Source organism: Ursus americanus, chromosome 23 (assembly GCF_024610735.1).
Source record: "Ursus americanus isolate L20-20 chromosome 23, mUrsAme1.1.p, whole genome shotgun sequence".
In the NCBI taxonomy this organism is placed as follows: Eukaryota; Metazoa; Chordata; class Mammalia; order Carnivora; family Ursidae; genus Ursus; species Ursus americanus.
The window spans coordinates 30,944,807-30,968,037 of NC_142149.1; the positions used below are offsets into that span (position 1 = coordinate 30,944,807).

Consider the following 23,231-nt stretch of genomic DNA (forward strand, 5'->3'; position numbering starts at 1 on the left):
AGGGGCAGCGATGGCTTTCAGGGCAGCCCAGCTAAAAGGGGGCGGCGAGGGGTAGGAGGGCCAGGGCAGCAGGAGGCGAAGCCCTCATTCGGGGCCTGAGACGCACTTCCTCCTCCTCAACCCGGTCCCCAGGAGTTCCCAGAAGCCTTGCCACTGCCCTGACCCCAGTTAACACTCCCACTAATTGCTGGGGCTGCAGAGAGCCTGGGGAGCAAAAGAGCCAGAGTTAATTAAGGGGAGAAAAAAAAGTCTGCTGCTCCATTCTTCATGTCAACTCCTCCCCACCCTTCTGGGTTGGGCGTCTCCTTTCAGGGACGCTTCCGAGGCAGCATCTCCACCCCCGGAGCCAGAACCAAGAGCACAGGGCAACACTTGACCAGGGGCAGCTAGGCCTAGCGGGCTTCTAGGAGCCTGGCTCCAAAGCTCGCCAGCCCTTCAAAGTTCCCAGAGGTATGGCAAGGGGTCTGCTCCCCACTCATTCAAAGGAAAGCCTCACGTTCTCAATCCAAATATGGATGGTCTGAAACAGGAGCCTGTGGGTTCTCGCTACCGAGGTGGGACTCCCCCAGAAGGCAATGGGACATTCTGTAGGCTACACGAGAATGTGACGGGAGCATCTGACAAATGTTACCTAGTCTAATTCCACAACTACCCTACTGAGGTAGGTACTATTCTTATCCCCACTTTATAGATGGGAAAACTGAGGCTTGGAGGAGATAAGTAACTCACCCAAGGTCGACAAGCTAGCAAGTAGCAGAAGAAAGATTCAGGCCCGAGAACTCGGACCCCAAAGCCCGTGCATTTATCCCCTTGTCCCATGCTGCAGGTCCCTTAGCTACTCTAGTCCATGAAAACAAGGCTTGTGGGGTTCGCAACCTGGTACGAGAGTCTCAGCCAAGGGTTCTTGAGGGTTTGATGAAGTCCATGGACTACGTCCCCCAACCGCCCCCCCCCCAAATCAAACACAATTTATGGTGTTTACGTGTGCATTCACTTTTCAGGGTGGAAGGGAGCGTCCAAGGTCTCTTTAGATTATTGAAAGGGTCTGGGACTCCAAAAGACATTAAGAACTGTGGGCCAATGAGGTGCGGCCTTGCTAACGTGACTCTAGAACACAGATCTTTTGACTTGAGTCCTCTATTTCACTTCACCTCCTTGCTCTGAAGAAAGAGCCAAGAGGGCAGCCTAAATTTCTCCAGTAAGGGAGGGTGCAGAATCAGGGAACTTGGCACTGAAACTTCCCCCAGCCCGCCTGGGAGAGGGTGTCCGGAGATGCACTGTGCCGGAGGGGAGGGAACGCATTAACAGCAAGGCCCTGCGGGATGACAGGGATTTCCTACAGTGTTTATAACTTCTTTCCATCACTTAAAAACAAGTTCCAACATTGTCCCAATTCTGATTCTGGATTTTGCTTGGACCCACACAGATGCAAATTCACGTTCAGCAGCCCTAAACTATCAGAAATTGGCAGGGGAAAAAAAGTTTCTGTTTGAACAAATTTGCTGGTTTTAAAGACCACTGTCTATCTAAAAACTGAGGGCATGCGTTTACAAGGGCTACTGTCTTCATTGTCAGATGATCCAAGACATGAGACAATGACAGTGGTGCCATTTGTTTAGCCAGTGTCATCAAGTATGCCCTGGGCACTGGGCTCTGTGCTTACCCGTGCTTGTCTCATGGAATCCTCATCCACGAGGGGCGTTATCATCTCTGATTTACAGATGACAAAATTAAGGCTCAGAGAGGCTACACAGCTGCCCAAGAACACACAGCAAATAAGTGACAGAGCCAGGGTTCAAGCCCGGGTCTATCTGACCCTAAACACGGGGCTCTAGACCAGGGCCACTAAAAACATGTTCACAGACCATCCACAAACTGTTATAGGTCCCTGGCAAGATACATCCAGGAAAAGAAAATAAGTAAGGATTTAAAGACATGTCTAGGGGCGCTTGGGTGGCTCAGTCGGTTAAGCATTCGACTCTCGATTTCGGCTCAGGCCATGATCCGAGTTGTAGGATGGAGTCCTGCGGTGTTGGGCTCTGTGCTTAGCAGGGGTCTGCTTGGAATTCTGCCTCCCCACCTCCCTGCCACCGCTAGTGCTCCCTCTCTCTCCAATAAACTAATAAACCTTAAAACAACAAAAAAGGCATTTCCGGCAATTTGACATGGCCCCAGCATCCCTGCGTGTGGCGGTGGGCTTGCCTCTTCCATCAGGGAACGCGTACAGACCAGTTCAGACACCGTCAGACTTGCGCAGGCCGGTCACGCTCCCTGGGACCACGGACCCATCCGCGAAGGAATGAAAAACACAACGCACCCTTCCCCTCGGCGAGCGGAGGGAGCCCTGCTCTAAGGCACTCTGCAAGCACCGGGGCAGAGGTGACGCTCAAACGAGCCTCCAGCCATCCCCTCACCGTCCCCTCAGCTCGCGAAGCCTTCCAGCACAGGGCCTCTCAGCCTTGAACGTGCGCAAAATGCCGACGGACTCAGGCAGTCTGGGGCGGGGGCGAGTCCCCATTTCGACCGCTTGACGTGAGGGCTCCTGGTCTGGAGCGTGGACCTCGAGGAGCAAGGTTCTAACCGCGCAAGCGCACCAGGGCGGATGGGGCTGGCGCTGGAAACTGGGCCCGACAAAGCCGGCCAGAGTCCCGCGAAGGGCCCGGGAAGACGCGCCGCACCCGGGCCTGGCCGTGAGGAAGGCCTTGGTGGGACTGGGCTCGGCTCAGAGGCGCTCTTGCAACACACCTTTTTCCACTGCGGCTTGGGCCTGGGACTTCCAGGGGCCCTTTTCCCCTGCGTCGCAGCCCCAGAAGCCTTTCTGTCCCAAGGGCTTGACTGAAGGCAGAGCAAAGCAGCTCGGAAGCATGTGCAAGCATTCTCCCTCCGAGCATTCCTGAGGAGACGAGGCGTTCCGGGGGAACTGCGCTTACAGCGTGGCTCTGCGCGTGCCAGACGGCCCCAGTGATGTCCAACAGGCGGGCCCAGGCAGAATTACTACACTCACGTGTTCGCACCGCACTTTTCACTTCTTATCAAAGGGTATTCCAGTCTACTGTGAGAGCTAAGAACTCTAATTAAGAGCTGGAAGCCTCAGAGGAAGGAGTGTAATGTGGGTCACCCCAGGAAGGCAAAAATGGCCCCTCAGTGGCCACTCTGGCAGCCAGAAAGGGCCACGAGCAGCTCCCCTCCAAATAGAAGCGGTCTCCACTTCCCTCAGGTAACCCTCAGGTAGCCCTCAGGTTACATGTCCCACTCCTTGGAAATTCTTACAATACAGACCTTCCTCCTTATGACCAATCTCGGTCTCTCCTAACTCAACTTACTGCACAAGGATGGACTATGTGCTTATCAAAGAGGCAATTGACAGAAGGCAGCCCAGATCTTCCATTCATTCAAGGATTTACTCATTTATTCAAAAACATTATGGACCAGGGGCGCCTAGGTGGCTCAGTCCATTAAGCGTCTGACTCTTGGTTTTGGCTCAGGTCAGGATTTCAGGGTCCTGGGATCGAGCCCCATATCAGACTCTGTGCTCAGCAGGGAGTCTACTTGAAGGTTCTCTCTCTCTGCCCTCCCTCCTCAAATAAATACATAAATAAATCTTAAAAAAAAAAACCCAAACATACGGACTAACTGCCACGTGCCAGGACCATCAGGAAGTGGGCATACAGCATGGACTCAGCAGACTAGGGCCTTCCCTTCCCTTCTCTAAGGAGCAGGAATACATGAAAAAAGGGGCCTCATGCATGAAACTGTTAACTAAGGCAAAGAGCACTGCCTGTTCTGGCGCCGGAGGGAAAGCGAGCAGCTTTCCCACATGTATGAGCTTGGGGAAAGCCAGGCCCGCCGTGGGACCGGGCATTTGAAGCCAATGGTACCTGAGAGGGGCACCTTCACTCACACAGAGCGGAGAGGGGCCGGAGGGTCACTGCCACTCACAGCCAGCAGTCAGAAGGGCGTGATGTCCCAGCCAGAAGTCCCTTGGCAAGATGCAAGCCCACCCACCTCCAAGGGCCATCGGGCTGAAAACATCCTCTACATCTTGTGTGACTCTCATGAAACCACAAGGCTCCTTCTCCCTTTGCAAAAACCAAATCACGTTTTCCTGCCTCCAAACCCTGCCATGTGCTATTTGCCTGCACGATGCTCCCACCTGGCTCCTTTCCACCCAAGCACCCGTCCTTCCCTCTCTCAGAATCCTGCTCGACGCAAATCTCCAGACGGTCTGGTGCAGGCCCAGGAGCGAGGTGCCTTAACCTTGGGCACTGCTGACATTTGGAACCAGATCACTCTCCGCTGAGGGGGCCTAGCCTGTATATTGGAAGATGGCCTCTAGCCACAAAGGCCAGGAGCACATCCATTCGCAGTTGTGCCAACAAACATGTCTCTGGACACAACCAGTGTCTCCTGGGGGACAAAATCATCCCCACTTGTGGACACTGCACTGGAGGGATGGCCTGCAACCCTCCTGGTACACGAGGGACACCCGGGGAGCTTCTAAAATTTGCCCATGCCTGAGCCCCACCCTGCCCACACTCTGGTTCTGGTCTCAGATTCCGCAAGGAGACAAGAGTGTCTGTCACTTTACAAGGCCTCAATGTTCTTTTAAGGTGTTGGTTGGTTCATCCATTAGACTGGATCTCTCCAGAAGCATGAGCTGTATCTTCTTTTTTCCTCTCTCCACAAAGCTTCATGAAGGTCCTCCTATTCTATGCTAATCAGAAAAGTCTGGGAAGTTCTTGACCCCCTCTGCTCCAACTTCAGATGAAGAAGCCATTTCAAATAGCACCATCTCCCCCAAATTCAACGGCAGATGACAAGAAGAATTTACAAGCTTTCAAACTTCAAGAGGAAGAGGGGACAGAAGACATGAGGGTCCGTGAGAATCTAGCCACCTGATTTTGCTCCCAGTGTCCAGCCTGTGAATGAGAACCCTTTGTACTCTCCCTTGTGTGTGAGGAAACTCGGCTGAGCGGCCAGGATGCCCGCCTTCCTCACACAACTCTGTGGAGTCCCACCCCTCTCGACCCCTCTCGACCTCTTTCCGTCTACCAGACTGGACGCTGTGGTCCTCAGACAGACAGTGACTTGAAAGTAATGTCAGCAGGCCCTGAGTCAGCTGTTTTCTGAGTCTGAACGACTAGGTCTTTCCTCACACATCCCTCAAGGATCCCCAGGAGGATCAGGAGACCTGACAGACAGAGGGCTGGGCGTCACGAACAGTGAACAGACATAGATTCCTGTCCTCTGCCTCCTCTCCTCCCCACACCTGCAGCTGCCCCTGCTGGCCACCTCTCCAGGCAAGGCCAGAGAGGCACGCCGTGTCAAGGGGAAAGATCTGGTTATAACCCCAACCTTCCCTAAAGGGAAATGTATTCATCACTCACTCATTCGGTCACAAACATACAGAGGATACCTCATAAATGATGGTGAGTGAGCAGCCAAGCACCCTTCCCGGTTTTTACACTTGGGGTAGCTTAAAGACAGAACGATGGGAGGGGGATCCAGGGGCCAGGCTCCCCCCAAGACAGTGAAGGCTATTCAAGCTCCTGAGATCAGCCTTCTCACAAAGAGTCACTGGCTCATACATAAGAATACAAATTGCCAATGAGATTACATTACATTTAATGAATGATTTAATGTTTTCTGGGAGATTATAGTTATTTGATATTCATGGCCAGAAAGGAGGAGCAAGTCTTAAAGATCTGCTTCCTGTGGCCCTGGCTAGCTTGCTGAAATCGGTCTAGGGCCCCGAGGCCTTCCATTCTGAGGTGGCCAGCAGGATAGTGATTTTTTTCCCCCAAGCTTCCTTCCCTCCCCTCAATTACACACAGGCGCTGTTGCCTGGAGACTGAACGCATTCCTGATGCTTACGCTTCTTTTCATTCCCCAGAAGCAGGAGCTCTGGAAACCCGGGCCTCCAGGAAACATGCCTGGGGCGGGGGAGACGGGGGACCCGAGTGACACTTCCTCACTCACAGGCCCGCCCCTCCCCACTGCCCTCCCTTTCCTCCCCAGGACTGAAAAGCCCCAGCGGGCTGGAACTGAAGGGCTCCCGCAGGGAACAAGGCCCCCTTTGAAAGCGCGTGTTTACCGCAGCCCCAGGCAGGGGTTGCCATGGCCACGGTCCACCTTGGCCGGACCCGCAGGCCCAGCGCCGGGACACCCGGCCCGGCCCCCAGCAACCTCTCCTGGGCCCCGCAGCTGCTGGCGGCGCTGATTTTCCGCAAGTCTTCGGCTCCAAACAGAATTCTGAACGAACCTAAAGAGGATTAGGGCTCCCCCCATCCCCCAGCAGCCCAGCGGCCGCCCCCCTCGGAGGCTCCCCGACCCGCCTGCGCTCGGGGCGACACTGCCCGCCGGCCCCGCTAATGGGGTGACTTCTTTGTGTCGCTCACGATCGCCGCGCCCGGGAGCCGAGCGGGACCGGCGAGGCCAGCCCCGAGGCCGCAGCCCGCAGCTTGAGCCCCGGGCCCCCAGGCTGCGGGAGGCCAGTGCGGCGCGGGCCCCCAAGACAAAGGCCCCACATTCCTCCCTCGCCCCTGCCCGGACCTGCCGGAGGGAGCGCAGCGTCTGAGTAATTCAGCCCTCAAACTGCTCTGCGCTCAGAAGGGGTCCTTCATCCCTTGCGTAGCCTCCCGGCTCTGCCGTTTCCCAACGGGAAGCATTTTATCCCTAACCTGGACCTGCTGTGGGACCCAGAGCCTCCCCAGACGCCCCTCAGCCCACCCGGGCCCACGACTGAAGGGAAGGTGCCACCCCGACTTCAACTAATTGCTGACAGCAGATGGGGCGTGGGAGGAGAGGTGGGCGGGCGCGCGCTCCAGGGGCTGGAAGCTTCACCTTGCACCTGGCAGTGCTGGCAGAACTGAATTCATAGAAGGACCTGAGCGTCCGCGGGCTAGACCTGCCTCTGTCAGCAGTCTCCCCACCCTCCCTCCAGCTTCCCAGCTTCTCGGGCTTCCTCCTGAACCGGAGGCGCCACACCCCTACACAGCTCTTGTGTTCTTTCTAATCAAAGGGCCTGGGCACGCAGGATCACCATGCCATAGGTCCCTGTCCCTGCAACTGGCCAGCTCTGGCTTCTATTAATCATACTAGCTGATACTCTATCAAGCACTCATTTCATGTAACCCCCACCATAACCATATGAGGAAAGTACTACAAATATCCCCATTTCACAAGTGAGGAAACCGGGACTCAAGGAGGTGAAGAAATGTCCCCAGGTCATATAGTTAGCAAAGTGAGAACAAGGGTTCACACCCAGGGGTCTTAATTCTAGACTCCACGCGTTACACAGACACATGCATACACTGCACGACAGTCTTCAGAGAACTAAGCCCAGACAGGTGAAGTGACTTGCTCACAGTCACAAAGCCAGCTGGGACAGTGTTGGACAAGGAACGAAGTGCCATAACCTGGGCTAAGATCCTTTCCACATCACTGTCTCAACTACAGAAGCCTCCGTATTTACACAGCTGGGCGCACACTCGGGGGACTCTCTCTTTTACAGTGTTACAGTCTAACGGACTGTAAACCTAGCCTGACCCCGGGCAATGCCCCAAACTAGTCCTGTCCATTTCTTCCAGTCCAGGCTCTGTGTGACCTTCTAACAAACAGCTCCGCCGCCTCTAAGAGAGTTGTTTTTTCATCTTCGTCTTCTTTTCTTCTTCTTCTTCTTTTTTAAAGTAGGCTCCTCCAGGTGCCTGGGTGGCTCACTCAGTTAAGCCTCTACCTTCAGCTCAGGTCATGATCCCAGGGTCTCAGGATCCAGTCCTACACCTGGCTCCCTGCTCTGCAGTGAGTCTGCTTCTCCCTCTGCCCCTCCTCCCACTCGTTCTCTCAATCTCTCTCTCTCTTTCTCAAATAAATAAAATCTTAAAAAACAAGTAAAGTAGGCTCCTCTCTCAACAGCATTACAATCTCTCCCATCCCCCTCAGGGCAGTGCCATCTCCAAGATTCCTAACGCGGAATCGCACACCAGCAGGCCGGCTCCCCTTAACGCAGCACTTTACAGCTCTCAAAGCTTTCTTCCGGATGTTACTACGCCACAGTCCTTGGACCAGGTAAGCCTGGGCCCCTTTCTGAGGACAGTCTCCACTCCCCTCCGCAGAGGAAAGCCCCCAGACCTTGGGGATCCCTTACGGACCACGTGCTTCTGGCTACAGCCGATTGGACCAACCGGAAGCAGCTGACACGGACGGGCCAATCAGATTCATTCACCAGGAATTTGAATCAAGGTTCTGAGCTGCCATTCAGCCTGATGGTTCCTCGACCCAGAGCCCGTCTAGCTGGAGGCTGAGAGGCCACGACATCTGGCACACAGCCACAGAAGCAGTGGCATCCTGCCGTTGTAGGCACTTGGGAGGCCAGCCGTATTTCCTGCCCTCAATTCTTCCATTCTCCTGAGACTTCAAACAGCTCAAGCTGGTTTCTGTTGCTTGCAATCCATGGAGTCTGAACTAAGACATGGGCTGGGTTATTCTCCTTTTACAAATGAGGAAAGAGGCTCACAGACTCACAGAGGTGAAGTGACTCAATGAAAGTCGCATGGCCAACGTGTAATAAAGGAGAGGTTAAGGGGCGCCTGGCTGGCTCAGTCAGTGGAGCATGCGACTCTGGATCTCTGAATTCCAGCCCTGCGATGGGCATAGAGATTACTTAAATAAATAAATCTTAAAAAAAAATAGGTTAAAACCACTGCTGTGAGTCTCCTTCAGTGGCATCTCATGCCTCCTTCTCTCAAAGGATTAACGGGAGTGGCAGCTGTTCCCTTCCTGTCAGTGTAAAAAGAAAACGGTCACTGAGGACGATTAGGCCAGAGGCACTCCAATGGGCTAAAGCCACGGACAACAAATTCAAACTGCTCGCCTTTGAAAGCACGAAGTCAGCCCCTTGCCCCCTATGTTTCCCAGCCTCCCTAGCGGTTAGGTTGAAGCCATGGGACTAGTTCTGGTCAATGAAATGTGAATGGAAGCAAGGTGTGTCAGTTCCTTGCAAGGCAGCTAAAGCCAGGGGCTGCCTCCATCTCTGTCTCCCACTCCTGTGGTGACTCTGAAGGCCCTGTGTTTCAGAGGCGTCGCTACAGATGGGGGAGGACTGCCTAACCGCCTCAGACTTTCCATGAGCACAGACTAAGCCAAGATTGTGTCAGGCCGCTGGGGGGTGAGGGTTCCAGTATTAGTACAGCACAGTCTAGCCTCCCTGACTGAAGCTCACAGGTCACTCCGCCTGGCCCCTCAGCACAGTCCCCTGGTCTGCAGGATGCCGCATCTGTCGGTTTGACACATATCTCCAGAGCGCCAGCGCCAGATGCTGCCATGGGGAGAGCCAAGAGCACCGTCGTAAGAAAGACCCAGTCCGTCCCCTCAAGAAGCTGTTCATCCAGTGCCCACAGGCCCAGCCGGGACTGCAAGGGATAGTTCTACAGCTGTGGAGGCAGGCCCTCCCAGCCAGCCACGGGGGGACCTGAGCGCTGAGGAAAGGTATGTGCCAGGAGGCAAAGGCAGCTTGTCCCAGCGACTCCAGGAGGGTGGCAGCCACGAGCGAGTTCACACCGGGTTTTCACACCCTGCGCGCCCCCAGCTCCCCGCCCGCCAGCCTCGTGGCCACACACAAGTGCTTCCCGTGCCCTGGGCACAGAACACGGCGGAGAAGGCATCAGGAGAGCAGGAGCCGGTAGAAAACAGGAGCAGCAGAAGACACGACTCCTCTGCCCTCACCCTGCTCTGCAGCGGCAGTATCTCCTCTGGGAATCACACACACACACACACACACACACACACACACACACACACACACGGCTGAATTTATTTCAGCCCAAGACATCCCAATCCCTGAGCTTTTCTCCCCTGACCCCGCAGAGCTGAGGACCAATCAGAGACATCCTCACTGTCCGGGACTGGTGGCTGGCTACACAGACTCCCTTCTTCGTGTCAAAAGCTAGATGAGAAGTTCGCTGGCAGGGTCGCCATACACAGTTGTGTGAGCTGTTCACTTCACAAGGTGCCCATCCAAGGGGGCACATGGGGCTGGAATCTAGCCTGTGCTCTGCTTACCAAACTCTGTACCCCAGAGAAAGGGTCCCTTCTTCTAATTCACACAAAGGTATCCTGCTGTATGCTGAAGCCACAGAAAGCCTGAAGCCAGCGGTTCCCCGTAAGTAAAGAAGTGAGACCATGAGCGCATGGGAATGCGCTCTACGGGTCTCTCTACTTTTGTGTATATTTTAAAAATCTCACAATAAAGGTTTAAAACCCAAAACGATCCCACCCAGTAAATGGCTGTTACTTGGACAAGTGACGTTACCCCTTAGTCCTCTGCCTCAGCTCCCACATCTAAAAAGACAATAATCCCTGGTTCATAGGGTTGACGTAGGTACTAAATTGAATTACTTAAAGCGAAATGCTTGACACAGAGAAAGTCCTCTTACAAATGGGCACTATTAACAGTAGCTGCTGCTGATGGCCGGGGCAGGAAGGAAAACGAGGCAGAGAGGCATTGTTGAGAGAAGCCAACACTCTAGGAAATGTGTGCCATGAAGCCAGAGAGAGTCTGAAAGCACAACCACGCTTTTCACATTCCAGGGGGCTGGTGTGAGGAGTTTTCTTGCAAACCCCTCCCAATCCCCCGGCAGCCTTCACATTCCCCTGGGGACCCCAGCCTCAGCTCAGAATCCAAATTAAGGTCCACAGAGAGGTCACAAAGAATGTCTCAGAAAAGGAGATGTTCCCCAGCTTCCAAGCAAACTCAGAGAAGAACAGGGTAACTTGTGGGTGAGGCTGGGCGGGCAGGGAGTGCTCACCCCCCCCCCCCCAAGACTCCTCTCTGGAGTCGCAGAAGAGAACCAGAGATCCCTGGAGGGCGACTAGGATGACCCACAGGAGCACAGGGAGGGCCCCCAGCCACCCACACAGGAGGGGGGGATCGGTGGCCATTCACATCCCTGCAGGTCGAAAGCTATTTTTGAATTGTCTAGTTTTATGTAATGAATTTTTATGTGAATGTCTTCAAAATTTTCACTGCTGTGTGTGAATTTCACCAGTGGTTTGTGATTTAAAAAGGACACTTACACCCCCTATTCATTTCCCCTTAAGGCTTATTCATTCCCCAGAGCCTCACGGGGCTGGGCCGGTGGCCCTGAGGGGAAGCTGAGAGCCTTGGAGGGGCCTCAGCCTTGGCTTGAACCCCCAGGGCCCGTGCCTGGCCCCTGCCCTGGAGACTGCCACAAAAGGCTTCTGGTTTCAGTCAAACGCCATCCCACTCACTTGCTCTCTCCTTTCTTTCTTCTTTTCCAGGATGCTAGCTAAGAGGATGATTCATTCTCTTATTAAGTCAATTCATGAGAAAAAAAAAAGAAGTCACACAAGTTTCCAATCCTTTCTTCACCGAACACGAGCCACTCCGAGGCGCATCCCCATACGCACTCCACAAAAATAAGGTAACAATGAAGGAATTCCGCGAAAAAGCCCATCCTTCACCTTTCCTTTCACGTCGCAAGAATTCACTATCCTGGCAAGTTTTCTAAGTTTCTAAAGCTGTCACAGCTGAGGGCGGAGTTGGGATTTACAGACAGGCTTGCAGATAAAATGTGATAAGGAGAGGACAGAGGCACGTGGCCCTTAAGCCCAGAGACGGTGCACTTCCTCACGGCAGAGAGTAAAAATCCACCCAGAAAATGTCCTTCTCTGTCCCTGCCCGCTCGCCTCAGCTCTGTCCCAAACTTAGAAACAGCTGTTTCCCTATAACTCCAAAAAAAGCTCTCATATGCTCCGTCTCCTCATTCTTTCCAACACCGCGATCTGTACACTTAATCTACCTCCAGGCTCAGCTTATCCGTCCCTCAGCTCCTCAAATAATAAGAGGAGCCGTCAAAGCATAAGAAGCCCAACGCTACCGCGGTACTAAGTCCTCTTGTAAACACCATCTACGACTCAGCAACCTGGCTTTCTGAGTTCGGATCCCAGCTCCTCAACTCGCTATGTGACCTTGGGCAAGTGGACTCAACGGTCTGTGCCTCTATAAAGTGGTGATAACACTCTACCCACGTAGGGCTGAGGAAATAAATCAACGTGTTTAAGAAAGGGCCTGGCATGCAACACACCACGTAATAAATGTCCGCTACTATTACTAGACCATCGCAACGATCCTGCGCGGTAGGGATTATTATTACCAGCTCTGGTTAACAACCAATAGCCATTTGTTGTTATGGATATAATATAATAGCTTAACCTCAAGAAAAGTGCAGATTAAGAAGTCAGGTGATCTGGGGCACCTGGGTGGCTCCGTGGGTCTTGATTTCAGCTCAGGTCTTGATCTCAGGGTTGTGAGTTCAAATCCCACACTGGGCTCCAGGGAGGGGATCTATCGGAATGACGCAGTCCATACGTGGCAGGGATGAGACTGGATCTCTGGTCTTGACTCCAAATCACACCCTCACTAATTTCACACTCTCACACGCTCCCTCCCTCCGGCGTGGAAATTTGAGAAGGGCCATGAATCCGCATCCAAAACGGATTTCAAGTCTGTAACCCCCAGAGAGTGGCGGGATCTCAGGGGAATGTTGCACGATATGCCACATAAAATGAATTTCCGTTTGTTTTCCTACTCTAAGAAAGCATACCAAAGCCGCCTCACAGGAGAAGTTGCCGCCACCCCATCAAAGATGTCAAAAGACCCCCCTCAAGGCGGAGGCTTGTACCAGCCTCAACAACGTTTCAGACTAAAAGGGCTCCCTCGGGAGGCTCCTAGGCTGTCAGCAATTTGCAAAAAGGTCAGTGCAAATCGTTTGGGAGCACATTTATGCAGGCCTGGCCTAAGCCATGTGGACTTCTGCCAAGCCCCTGGTTTTTTAAAACACGCACTGTCTTCACCCTTGATAAATAGCAGCCAGGCTACAGAAACATTTCCATTACACCCAAAAGCCTGCTTGCCACCACAACTCATCGAAATGGATGTTTCCAGTTTGAGAAGGACTCTTCCATAAAAACATCGAAAAACATTCCAACCTTTCCAGCAGAGGTAACCCGTCTGGCATTTAGGGACGCTCTAAGCACCAGTAAACGATATTTATGGAAAGAAATTATTTGGTAAACACACGGTCCTGCCCAAAGTCTAATTATATCTAATAAATGGATTAAGCCCATCTCTTCTAGCTCTGTTGTGAACATTCATTACAAGATTTCTACACACACGCTTCTATAAACGCTCTTCACGTCGTAGATCAAGCCTGATGAGGTCACCTTCTGGCCACGCTGGAGAGCGAGAAGTGAAGAGCACTGTAGCCCTGGCCTGACCACCAACTACCACGTGATTTCACGAAATGATCGTAAAAACAATGACAAACGGCGGCTGCAACTGCAGCGAACATTTACGGAGAACTTACGAATATGCCAAGCACTGCGCTAAGGACTTCATAAGTATTTGATTCTCATTAGCAATCATTAGGGAATATCAATGCTCTCATTGTGCGGGTCAGGAAGCCGAGACTCTGAGAGCCTGAGTAACCCGCCCCAAGAACACTAGAGCGAGGAGAGGCTGCATTCAAACCCATGCGCTTAACCACATACCATAGGGCTTTTCAAGGTGCCTGAATGACCCAGGATTACAAATTCCTCTAGGAGCAGTCTGGGTGATCTTCAAAATCCTTTCTGGCTTTAAAATTCAGTGATTCTCTCTTTTATTTATTTATCTATTTATTTTTAATTTATTTAATTTTATTTCGAGAGAGAGCACTCGAGAGGGGGGCGGGGGGGCAAAGGGGGAGCAGATGGAAAGGGAGAGAGAGAATCCCAAGCAGGCTCCACACCCAGCGTGAAGCCTGACCTGGGGCTCAATCTCACCGCCCCGATATCACACCCCGAGCCAAAAATCAAGTGTCGGTTCTTCAACCGACTAAGCTACCCAGGCGCCCCTTATTTATTTATTTTTTTTAAGATTTTATTTTGTAAAGTAATCTCTAGGAGTGCCTGGGTGGTTCAGTCGCTTAAGCGTCTGCCTTCAGCTCAGGTCATGATCCGAGGGTCCTGGGATCGAGCCCCGCGGCGGGCTCCCTGCTCAGTGGAGAGCCTGCTTGGGCTCTGCCTGCCGCTCCCCTTGCTTGTGCTCTCTCTCTTGCTCACTCTCTCTGTCAAATAAATAAATAAAATCTTAAAAAAAGAAAAAAAAGGTAATCTCTACACCCAACATGGGGCTCGAACTCACAACTCTGAGATCAAGAGTCACATGAGCTGACTGCGCCAGCTGGGTGCCCCAGCGGTTCTCTCTTTTAGAGAGAAAATGAATTTATGACTTGGAGAAATAAAATGCAGTGACGCAGTGGGACTGCTAAGAGGGATGAAACATCTGCGTGCGCCTCCCCCAGATTCAGGCCGGGGAGGAGAACCGCCGGTTTTCTAGGATAATGATGCCCGGGAAACAACCAGACTGGCCCCAGACAGGCTCTGGAAAAATGACAGCTTGAAGTTCTTACAGGATGCCCCAACTTGCAAGGGTCTGCGAGTTCTCAACTGTCAGCTCACAAAACTGCCTTCGACTTCTTCTCCTTCTTTTTTTTTTTTTTAAGGAAAGTCAGTTGCACGGAAATGTGCACAGTGGGGGCTAGTTGGAAGGACACCGGTCCACGGTGTCCGTGGGTCCTGTGGCATACGTATACCTTGCCTTCCTCTCAAGTCTACACCTGCTCATGGAAAACCCATCCTGTGCAGGTAATGTATGTTTTACAGGGCCCCGAAGACCTCTCAGCCCTGGGGCTCAGCAGTCCTGTAACCGTGTGGGCTGGTGTCCTACGCCCGCCCACTGACATCTTCACACACTCCCTCCTTCCTCACCCATCCCAGTCTCCAGGCACACAGACACTCCACGGCTTCCTTGCCCAAGTCCTCTGTTTCATCCTCTTCCCTCCCTGCTCCTCACAGGAGTTCCCTGCCGGGCCACCTTGCCGCTAGCCCCCACGGCCGGATGGGGAGACTCTGGCCCAGTGCGCCCCTCCCCGCGCACGCCCCAGCTCGCTGGCTCGCTCCGCTCCTGGCACAGCCTGAAACCGAAACTAATCTCAGACCTGAGCAAAATGAAATCATTTTCTATGCCTGATCACCCTACATGACCACAGAGAATCTTCTCCCCAGCAGAGCACCAAACCAGAGCTCCATCAGGACCCCCTGGAACCTGGCCCTTCCTTAACAAACAAGGGACGACAGGCTAGAGGAGGAAGTGGAGGGTTTTCTGCCTCTGCTTTGCTTGACTCGAGCCCGAGTCCACTTAGACTGACCCCCGAAAGTAAAGCCCACCACCCGCTATTTTAAACCCACTGTTCAGCATCAGTTCATATCTGGCTCCTTCTTAATCAGGTTCTCGGAGACCAAGCCTTGTTCTCTTCAAAGATCTTTGCAGCCCTCTTGCCGAGGGCAGCTGAGTTCACTGTGTCATGTGCTTTTCTTAAATTTGAAAAATGCAGCCTTTACTTGTGTGCTGGGAACCACAACAACGAACCCAAAACATTATAAATGAACATTATACGTGAGTATAACGTCGGCCCTTGTCGATCTTCCAAAGAATTGTACATTTTGAGGAAGTCCCTAAACCGCGTTGTGTTCGTTCGCCTTGCCCCCCGCACGCTTCCGGACAGCTTTCTCTGTGGCTGGGGGTGTTCGATAAGGACTCTGCTGCCGGCCTCGGCAGAACACACACGTGGAAGGACAAAGACGCCAGCCCAGCAAGCCTATGGTAGAAGACTAATAACTTTTGGATTGTCTGCAATTTACTTCTCATTCAGCGAAGTTTACCGAGGGCCCCAAATGTGCACCCAAAGCCGTTCTAGGGGCCAGGCCAGCAGGGTGACTAAGGTGACCCACTAGCTCCAGCAGGGAACGTCATTCTCAGGGACATCTTCTGAGCCGAGCTGACGCTTTCTCCAGCGCCAACAGCCCAAAGGTCAACCACTTGCGGGCTTCCTGCAGCCTCTTCCAAGGCTTGGCCCCCACCCTGCGGGCCCTCCCGGGGAGCAGCCCCTCTGACTGGGATCAGTGCAGGGCAAGCCCCCAGCTGTTGGGCAGATGTGCTCTGTGTCTCGGCTCCCGGGCTAACGGACGAGCCGCTCCGTTACGGTCATTCGTCAGTCGCCACCACGGTAAAATAAGGCGCTAGGCCAGGTTTGCGCAATCTTCCAGCTCAAAAATTCCAGCTCCTTTTACCCTCCTATCGCTGGGCTGACACAGACCTCTAGGGGCCTCTACTTCATCTTCCTGTCTCCAGATGAAACCTCTTAAACCACCAAGACAAATGAAACTTGTCCCCATTTCTGAAGACCTTCGGGGGAGGCCGCTCCCCTCCACTCCTATGAGTCACTTGTACTCACATCTCACGTCCGATCTGCGAGGAGCGTTTTCCTCATACCTTACTTGAGTCCTTCCTCTGCAGCTTACATTCACTTGCCTCTGGTTCTGCTTCTAAGTTCAGAGAGACGAGAGTGAATCACTGTGCTCTGAGCAGTAACTTAAAAAAAAATTTTTTTTAAGTAATCTCTATACCCAACATGGGGCTCAAACTTACAACCCCAAGATCAAGAGTCACAGGCTCTACACACTGAGCCAGCCAGGCGCTCCTCTGTGCAGTAACTCTAAGGAGATTTTTATTTCTTCTTCAGCAACTTCATTGCAAGCATTTCAGGAGGTGACTCGTAAAACCACAAGACATCGAGGAAGCCAACTGCACTTCCTGGTTCCTGCCTCATCCCGGCCAGCGTGTTGCCAGATCCAGAATATTTGACCTTCGGTTCTAATCAGAGTTCACAGAGTGATGTCCTTCATGGCCAGATCAAAAGCCCCGGAGACAGGAGCCATCTTTACCCTCACTCATCTCCAGTGCCTCCTCTTGCAGGAAGCCTTCCCTGCCCCAGCCCTTCTGGCTGGCAAAGCGTCCCCCCTCAGCGCTTTGTCTCACCACAGTACTTGCCATGGCAACTAGAGTTCTAGGCTAACATACCTGTGTCCCTACTATACCACAGGCATCTTGTGGGCAGGGGCCGTGTCTTCACAACCTCTGTAACTCGGGGTCAGGCCCCAGTAGAGTCTCTGGCCCAAGATGGAGTAGTAGAGTCTCTGGCACGTGCCCAGTGGTTCTCAGCAGACTGAACATTCTAGGAATGTTCCAGTGATGTTTGAGCATTGCCTGGGCAGCCCTTCCAGCACGGCATGAACCCCTCAACCTCCCACCCCCACCCCCACCTCCTCCTCACCTCTCTCCACCCCTAGCCCAGGAGCAGTCCCTCCGAGAATTTCTCTAAGGATGTAAGCTCTGTAGCCAGGCCTCTTGGATTCAAATCCTGGCTCTACCACCTTCTAGCCATGTGATCTTGGGCAAGTTATTTCACCTCTTTACGTCTTTGCTTCTTAACTGAAAAATAGATATAACATCTCATAGAGTCTCGTGAGAATGAAATGAGCTGATCGGTAAGAAGCACTTGAAACAGAGGCTGACCCATCACCAGCACTCAGTGAGTGCTGGATTGACCATTCCCCAAATCTTTTCCTTCCCAGAATCCCCTTCCACCCTGCAGCTTGACTGCATCTTGGGCCCATCCCCATCCCCACTAGACTCCCTTCCTCCAGGCCCTCTTTGCCCTGTTCCTCCAGGACCAATGTTAGCATCCACATAATAACCATGCAACTCTCCTAACATTATGATACTGCCCCTTCTCCGACCCCCACCAGCTTACCGGGCAAAGTCTCCAAAGAGAAGGGAGAAGAGTTGGTGCCACAGCAGGGCTACGGATGCTGAGTCATTCTGCACCCATCTATGCTTCTCCCTCGTCACCCTTGATATTTCAGGCTCCCCGTCTCTCCACCGTGCAGTCCCCTTTGCTCATAATTCAAAAACCTCACCCCACTCCATCCGACCCCTTCTAAAGCCAGCCCCCGCCTCTACAGTCTTTACCAAAGATTTTCCTTAACAATAAGAAGCCTCAGAACATTAGCACCCATGTGCGGAAATAGTAATAATAATCAATAATAGCTTCTCCACTAAAGAAGTACGCTACACTCTTTGTCTGGCATACACATTAGATCTCCTTCCACGCTTTCTAAAGCTGAGAAGCTGAAGCACTTACAAAATCAGAAGGGAAGGTGAAGGCTGGGGCTCTCACTTCAGATCCTACACTCTGAACTACTGAGCTTCGATGGGGAAGGGCACAAAGGGGCCCCGATTACCTCCTGGGGGGGAGGAGGTTAGAGGGAGCTGGAACTTTTTTCTCCCACCAGACATTCCTCAAAGACACTGGGTGTCACCGTAACAGAAATGAAAAGGTCACATTTGACAAGGGAGTTTATGTTTACAGGCACTGTTCTGGCATTTATCATTTATGACCTGTTTTTAAAATAAGAGGAATAGCTGCATGAGTAGGAGTCCCTTACTCTGCTCTGACACATGGGAGGTGCTCCCCGGGAGGCTGAAAGCAGAGCGATCAGAGACGCATGGAGTGAGCCACCACAGCCAGCATCCTGACCGCACCAGCAGGGGCTGCCCAGGGCAGCAGCAGACAAACAGGTCCTGGCCACTGAGGAATGTGAATTTTTAGTTACTGCCACAGGACCCTTACATCTCACCAAGACAATCTCCAAGTCCCAAGCTCGGGGACTTGGACTACCGCACCTCCAAGGCCCTCTATGGCTCTTCCTTCCTGTAGGCATACAAGCCAACAAATGGAGGCGTCTCCTCCTCCAGGCCATCTTGTGTAGTCAGGGGTGATCCCTGTCTGACTCCCAGCTTCCTGCCCCCAAGGCTTTTGCGGCTTATTGCTAGGCTGGGGGAAATCAATCACGGCAGAGTACATGTAGGAAGCTCTCAAGGAGGACACAGGGTGAGCCCTACTCTGTGCCAGTCACTGTGCAGGAGCGTTAAACAAAGCAAACCCCCCATGAGCTACCTCGGTCTGGGGACACTTGGGTCTACGAAGGGCTTCCCAACACCAAAGCAGAGAAGTCAGAGATGGCAGACCCTACGACAGACTCTCCCAGATCCCCAGCAAGGATGGATGCCACAAACACCCGAGCAGCCACACTAGGGAGCTCTGGCTAAGAAAGACAAGGCAGGCCACGCCTCCTGGGGGTGCACCGGGCTTGGTGACAACCATCTCCTCTGGCCCCCGCTTGCCTTTTAAAGCCCAGAGGGATCTAAGGGACCTACAGTACCTAGATCCTGGCCTTGGACAACTCCGCCCCAAAACCCCTCAAGGGAAGGAGTGTGTTCACATTTACACCCCCCATGGCAGTTCTTCTCTCTCCTCACCCCCACTGCCCCAAGAATAATCTGGGGCGCTTAAAACACCCGGCTCCTATACCCAGTAGAAACACCAGAATATCCATCCCATACCCTAACCCTTGTATTTGCCTCTAATTCAACAGCACTGTGGCCCCGGCCCAGGGCCCAGAGCCTTCCCACACAGGCAGCGAAATCAGCCCCTGGAGAAGCCCCCCACCCTATATATCTACCCCCATCCTCTGGCTAACTGTAGGGAGCTGGACTCTGGCCCAGAGTTCCCAGATCTCTAGGGCCACAAGCCCAAAGTTGCATGAGAAGGTCATGAGAAAAGACCTCTTGGGAGGTCTACTCTTCGCACCCTGGGATTATTCACCAACGGGCCACAAAGGAGGGAACTGCTCTGAATGGCCTATGCCAGACCAGACTGTAGATCAGGGTCTTAAAAGGGGTTCTCCAGTTCCAAAGGGTATGGGAACATTCTGAGAGTGAATACAAAACGGGTCCCTGCACACATGCATGCCTGAGGCAGGAAGAGCTGGAGCTTTCACCAGATTCTCGAAGGGGCCCATGACCCCCAGTCTCTGGCCCCAAGGACCCCCTCGTCATATTATCACTCCTAGGCTATCCTAGTTGACCGAGGTCTCTTTTCTGTTTAAGGATGTGCCCAGGCCTGAGGCACAACTCTTGTTCCCTTGTCTCCTGCTCCTTTCAGCTGCAGAAAGGGGACAGGAGTATTTCCAACCCAACCCTCCTGCACTCACCCTTCCTCCTCCTGGTGACCTGAGCCAGGTTTCTCTCTCCGTTCCAGAGATGCCACCCCCCATTCAAAACAGAGGTCCCAATGACAGCCACCCTCAACAAGAGAGGGGGCCCAGTTTCACACTTGATCCCACAGGGGGTAAGAGGACTCGCTCACCCCCTGCAGGCATACATGGGCTACCCCCACCAGGCTGTGAAGATGAGCACGCCTGCCAAAGAAAAGGGATGAGAGGCCCAGAACATCTCCCTGAGTCCTTTCTCCTGGACCGGGTGGCTCAGGATGCTGCAGGATAGCCAACAGGAAGGGTTATGCACCCCCCCAGTGGCACTCCTGTCCGGGGCAGGGTGGGGGGTGAGATAGTCTCCTTGCATCCTGTTCCACCTCTGGGACATCTTATTTCTCAACTCCCAATCACTCCCCTCACCTTCACTCTCACCAAATAAAATAAAATAAAATAAAATAAAATAAAATAAAATAAAATAATGAAATAAATAATAAAGGAAAATCGAAAATCTCCTTCCCCCTAAAACAGATTCCTCTCCGGGAATTTATTTTCAGTATACATTTCCTGCAGCCAAAACTTCTTTTAAGGGGAAAAGAAACGGCCAAGCCAGGGCTTGGGTGTAAGGCAACAATGCAAGGAGAAACTGAAGAGGAAAGAATGAATAAATGCCAACACCAACCCCCCGGAGCTTAGAGCCCGGGGCACACCGAGCCGGAGGGGCGGGGGAGCAGGGGCGGGGACAGCGCATTCTGAACTTTCCCTAGCGAGCCACCGGGAGAGGCAGCTCCCAGGGGACCGGGTGGGACCAGAAAGGGCTGAGCCGACCTGTGACATCGGCGGGACAGGAAACCAGCCTCCCCTCCTCCTAGAAGGAGCTCTGCCCCCGGCAGGCGCCCCCCACCAGCCAGCGCCCCCAGGCCGGGGCAGCGCGGCGAGGGGCGCCCACACAAAAGGGGGAGCGGCCGAGGCGGGGGCTCAGGGCGGCGCCGGCCCGGGGAGGCCTCGCTGCCCTTCCCCGCGCCGCCCGCCGGCCCGCGACCACCCCCGAGCCCCGCGCCCCGCCCCACCCCCCGCCCCGGTGCCCGCCCGGCCCGCGCGCCCACGGCCTGGCCGAGGGAGGGGGCGAGGGCAGGGACCCTGCCGCGTGCGCCCGGGGCGGCGCGGGCTCCGGGGGAGCCGCGGCGGCAGCGCCGGGAATCAAACTCGCGCCCGCCGGGCCCGGCCCTCCCGGCGGCGCCGCGGCGATCGGCGCCCGAGAAGGTGGGGCCGACGGGCCGGGCCGGAGGCTGCTCGCGCGGGGGAGCGAAGGGAGGGTCTTACCGAGCAGCCACCACGCGCGTCCGCTCCCCGCGGGCCGGAGGGGCCGGCGGGCGGGGGAGGGGCCGCGATCCCGCGCCGGCGGCGGTGGCGGCGGTGGCGGTGGCGGTGGCGGGCCCGGCGCGGCGGCGCGGCTGGGGCGCGGGAGGCGGAGAATGCGAGGCGAGGCCAGTTTCCTAGCGGCGGGCGGCGAGAAATGCAGCTGTCCCTGCGCGGCCGCCGGCGGGGCCACAAGTGGGGCCGCGCGGGGAGGAGCGGGGCCGCGGGCGGGGCGCGGGCCGGGCCGCGGCGCCCCCAGACCCGCTCGGAGGCCCGACCCCCTCCGAGAGAGGAGGGGAGCAGGAACCGGGTGGAGGAAGCGGCGCAATCACGGGGCTGGAGGGCGCCGGGGGAAGGTTAGCAAGGTCCCCCCCCCCGTGTCCCCCCACCGCACCAGCCGCCGTGAGTCCCCGCTGGCGGGCCGGAGGGCGTGAGCGAGGAGCCTCGGTCTCCCCCCGCAGAGCCGGTTGCGGGGCGTCCTGCCCCTCCCTCCGTGCTCGGGGACCCGCGCTGGGAAGGCGCACCGGGAGATGGGGCGGGGGGAGGGCGGGGACCCGAGCCCTTGGCTCGGAGGGGAACCTAAGAGCCGGGCTGCCCCGGCGGGTGCGGAGTGTGGACGCACATCTGGACCCTGGACGACTGAGGCGTGGGGGAGGGGCGGCCCCGGGGAGTCAGGGTTCCGGAAAGGAAACCCAATGCTGAGGTCAGAGGACATGGTGAGGAGGGGGTCAGGAGACCGAAACTGTTACCCATCATGTCATCAGATCCCTCCTGCCGTCTCCCCAGCTCCTCCCGGCATCCCTGGTCACTTCAGGGGCTCCAGAGCCCCGATATTTTCCACAGAAGAACTTGTCCAATAAATGGGAAATCAACTTTGTTCTTTTTCCACGTGGTTTGGTTTCAGACTCCGATTTGAGGGTGGGTAGGTCGGGCAGGCGGCGACAGCCCAGCACCCTGCAGTGAAGAGAAGCTACCTAGGAGCTCTGAAGAGGGTACAGTTCCAGCTCTGCCCCCCAGACAGCACGCGGAGGGTCTGTACCCTCCTCTGAGACAAGTCGGCTTTGGAGGCCCACTTCCCTTCTGGGCCCAGACTCCAGGGAATAGCCCCCCGCCTCCTCTTCTTCTCAGGCCTCGAAATCCCCTGACTCTGCGGAGACAGACAGCCTGCTCAGCCACAGAGACGTCTGAGGGTAAAAACCACAAACCAAAGTGCCCCAGTCACCACGGGTTTCCATCATTTGCATGTCAAGAGAAAGTTTCTTTAGCGAGTTGGGAACCTGGGAGGGGGAGAACCCTCAGCACCACACCCTCCTTGGGGAGGTCCCACAGCGGGTCAGCCTGCGGAGCCCAGCTCCAGGACTGGGCTCCCAGAGCCTCTGAGGATCTCCACTCTCCTCCCGCCCCCTCCCCTCATGCGCCTTCACTTGGTGACACGTTGGATTTCAGGGGGGCCCTTGAAACCCCAGGAGGTAGTCCCTAGACCCCAGATTAAAGATCCCTCCTCTAGACGGGCTGACTCCCGGCGCCGGTCCTGAAGCTGTAATGGGGGCTTCAGACTGATCCTCCTTGCCAGTCTTCTAGATCAACTCATCCCAGGTGCTACCTTACTCCAGCCCACAGTGCAGTTCGTGGGCCACTTTTCTGCTGACTTGCAAGATCCTTCTGCAGCTCCTCCCTGTCACCTTGGCATTTCGGAGCCCGGATAACGCACGCGCAAACTTGGAGATACCCCTGTTTGCATTCCCCTCTGAGTGTTCATAAAATCTTTTAATGTACTATTAATAAAGTCATCAGATGAAACCAGTCACTCGGATGGATGCTCTTCCTTGAAGGACACTTCTTGAGCATTGCTAACC

General features: G+C 54.5%; 2 protein-coding genes across 8 annotated transcripts in view; one reads left to right on the forward strand and one right to left on the reverse strand.

Moving 5' to 3' along the window:
• Nucleotides 1-21,486, reverse strand: part of CUEDC1 (CUE domain containing 1) — an 80,727-nt gene extending 59,241 nt beyond the window's left edge. For 5 of the 7 annotated variants that reach the window (XM_087854533.1, XM_045773176.2, XM_087854532.1 and 2 more), the window contains exon 1: nucleotides 21,340-21,486. The gene's annotated coding sequence lies outside the window, so the exon portion shown is untranslated. Of the gene's footprint in view, nucleotides 1-16,355; nucleotides 16,447-17,234; nucleotides 17,393-21,339 lie in introns of all 7 variants that reach the window. The other 2 variants (XM_087854529.1, XM_087854528.1) reach the window with 2 other exon arrangements.
• LOC123776953 (uncharacterized) lies at nucleotides 6,118-23,179 on the forward strand. The gene is made up of 4 exons (XM_087854728.1): nucleotides 6,118-6,226; nucleotides 20,751-21,731; nucleotides 22,504-22,565; nucleotides 22,949-23,179. Exons 1-3 carry the CDS (start codon nucleotides 6,118-6,120, stop codon nucleotides 22,518-22,520), a joined length of 1,107 nt encoding a protein of 368 aa, XP_087710854.1. The 3' UTR covers nucleotides 22,521-22,565; nucleotides 22,949-23,179.
• Nucleotides 23,180-23,231: the final 52 nt, after the last annotated feature.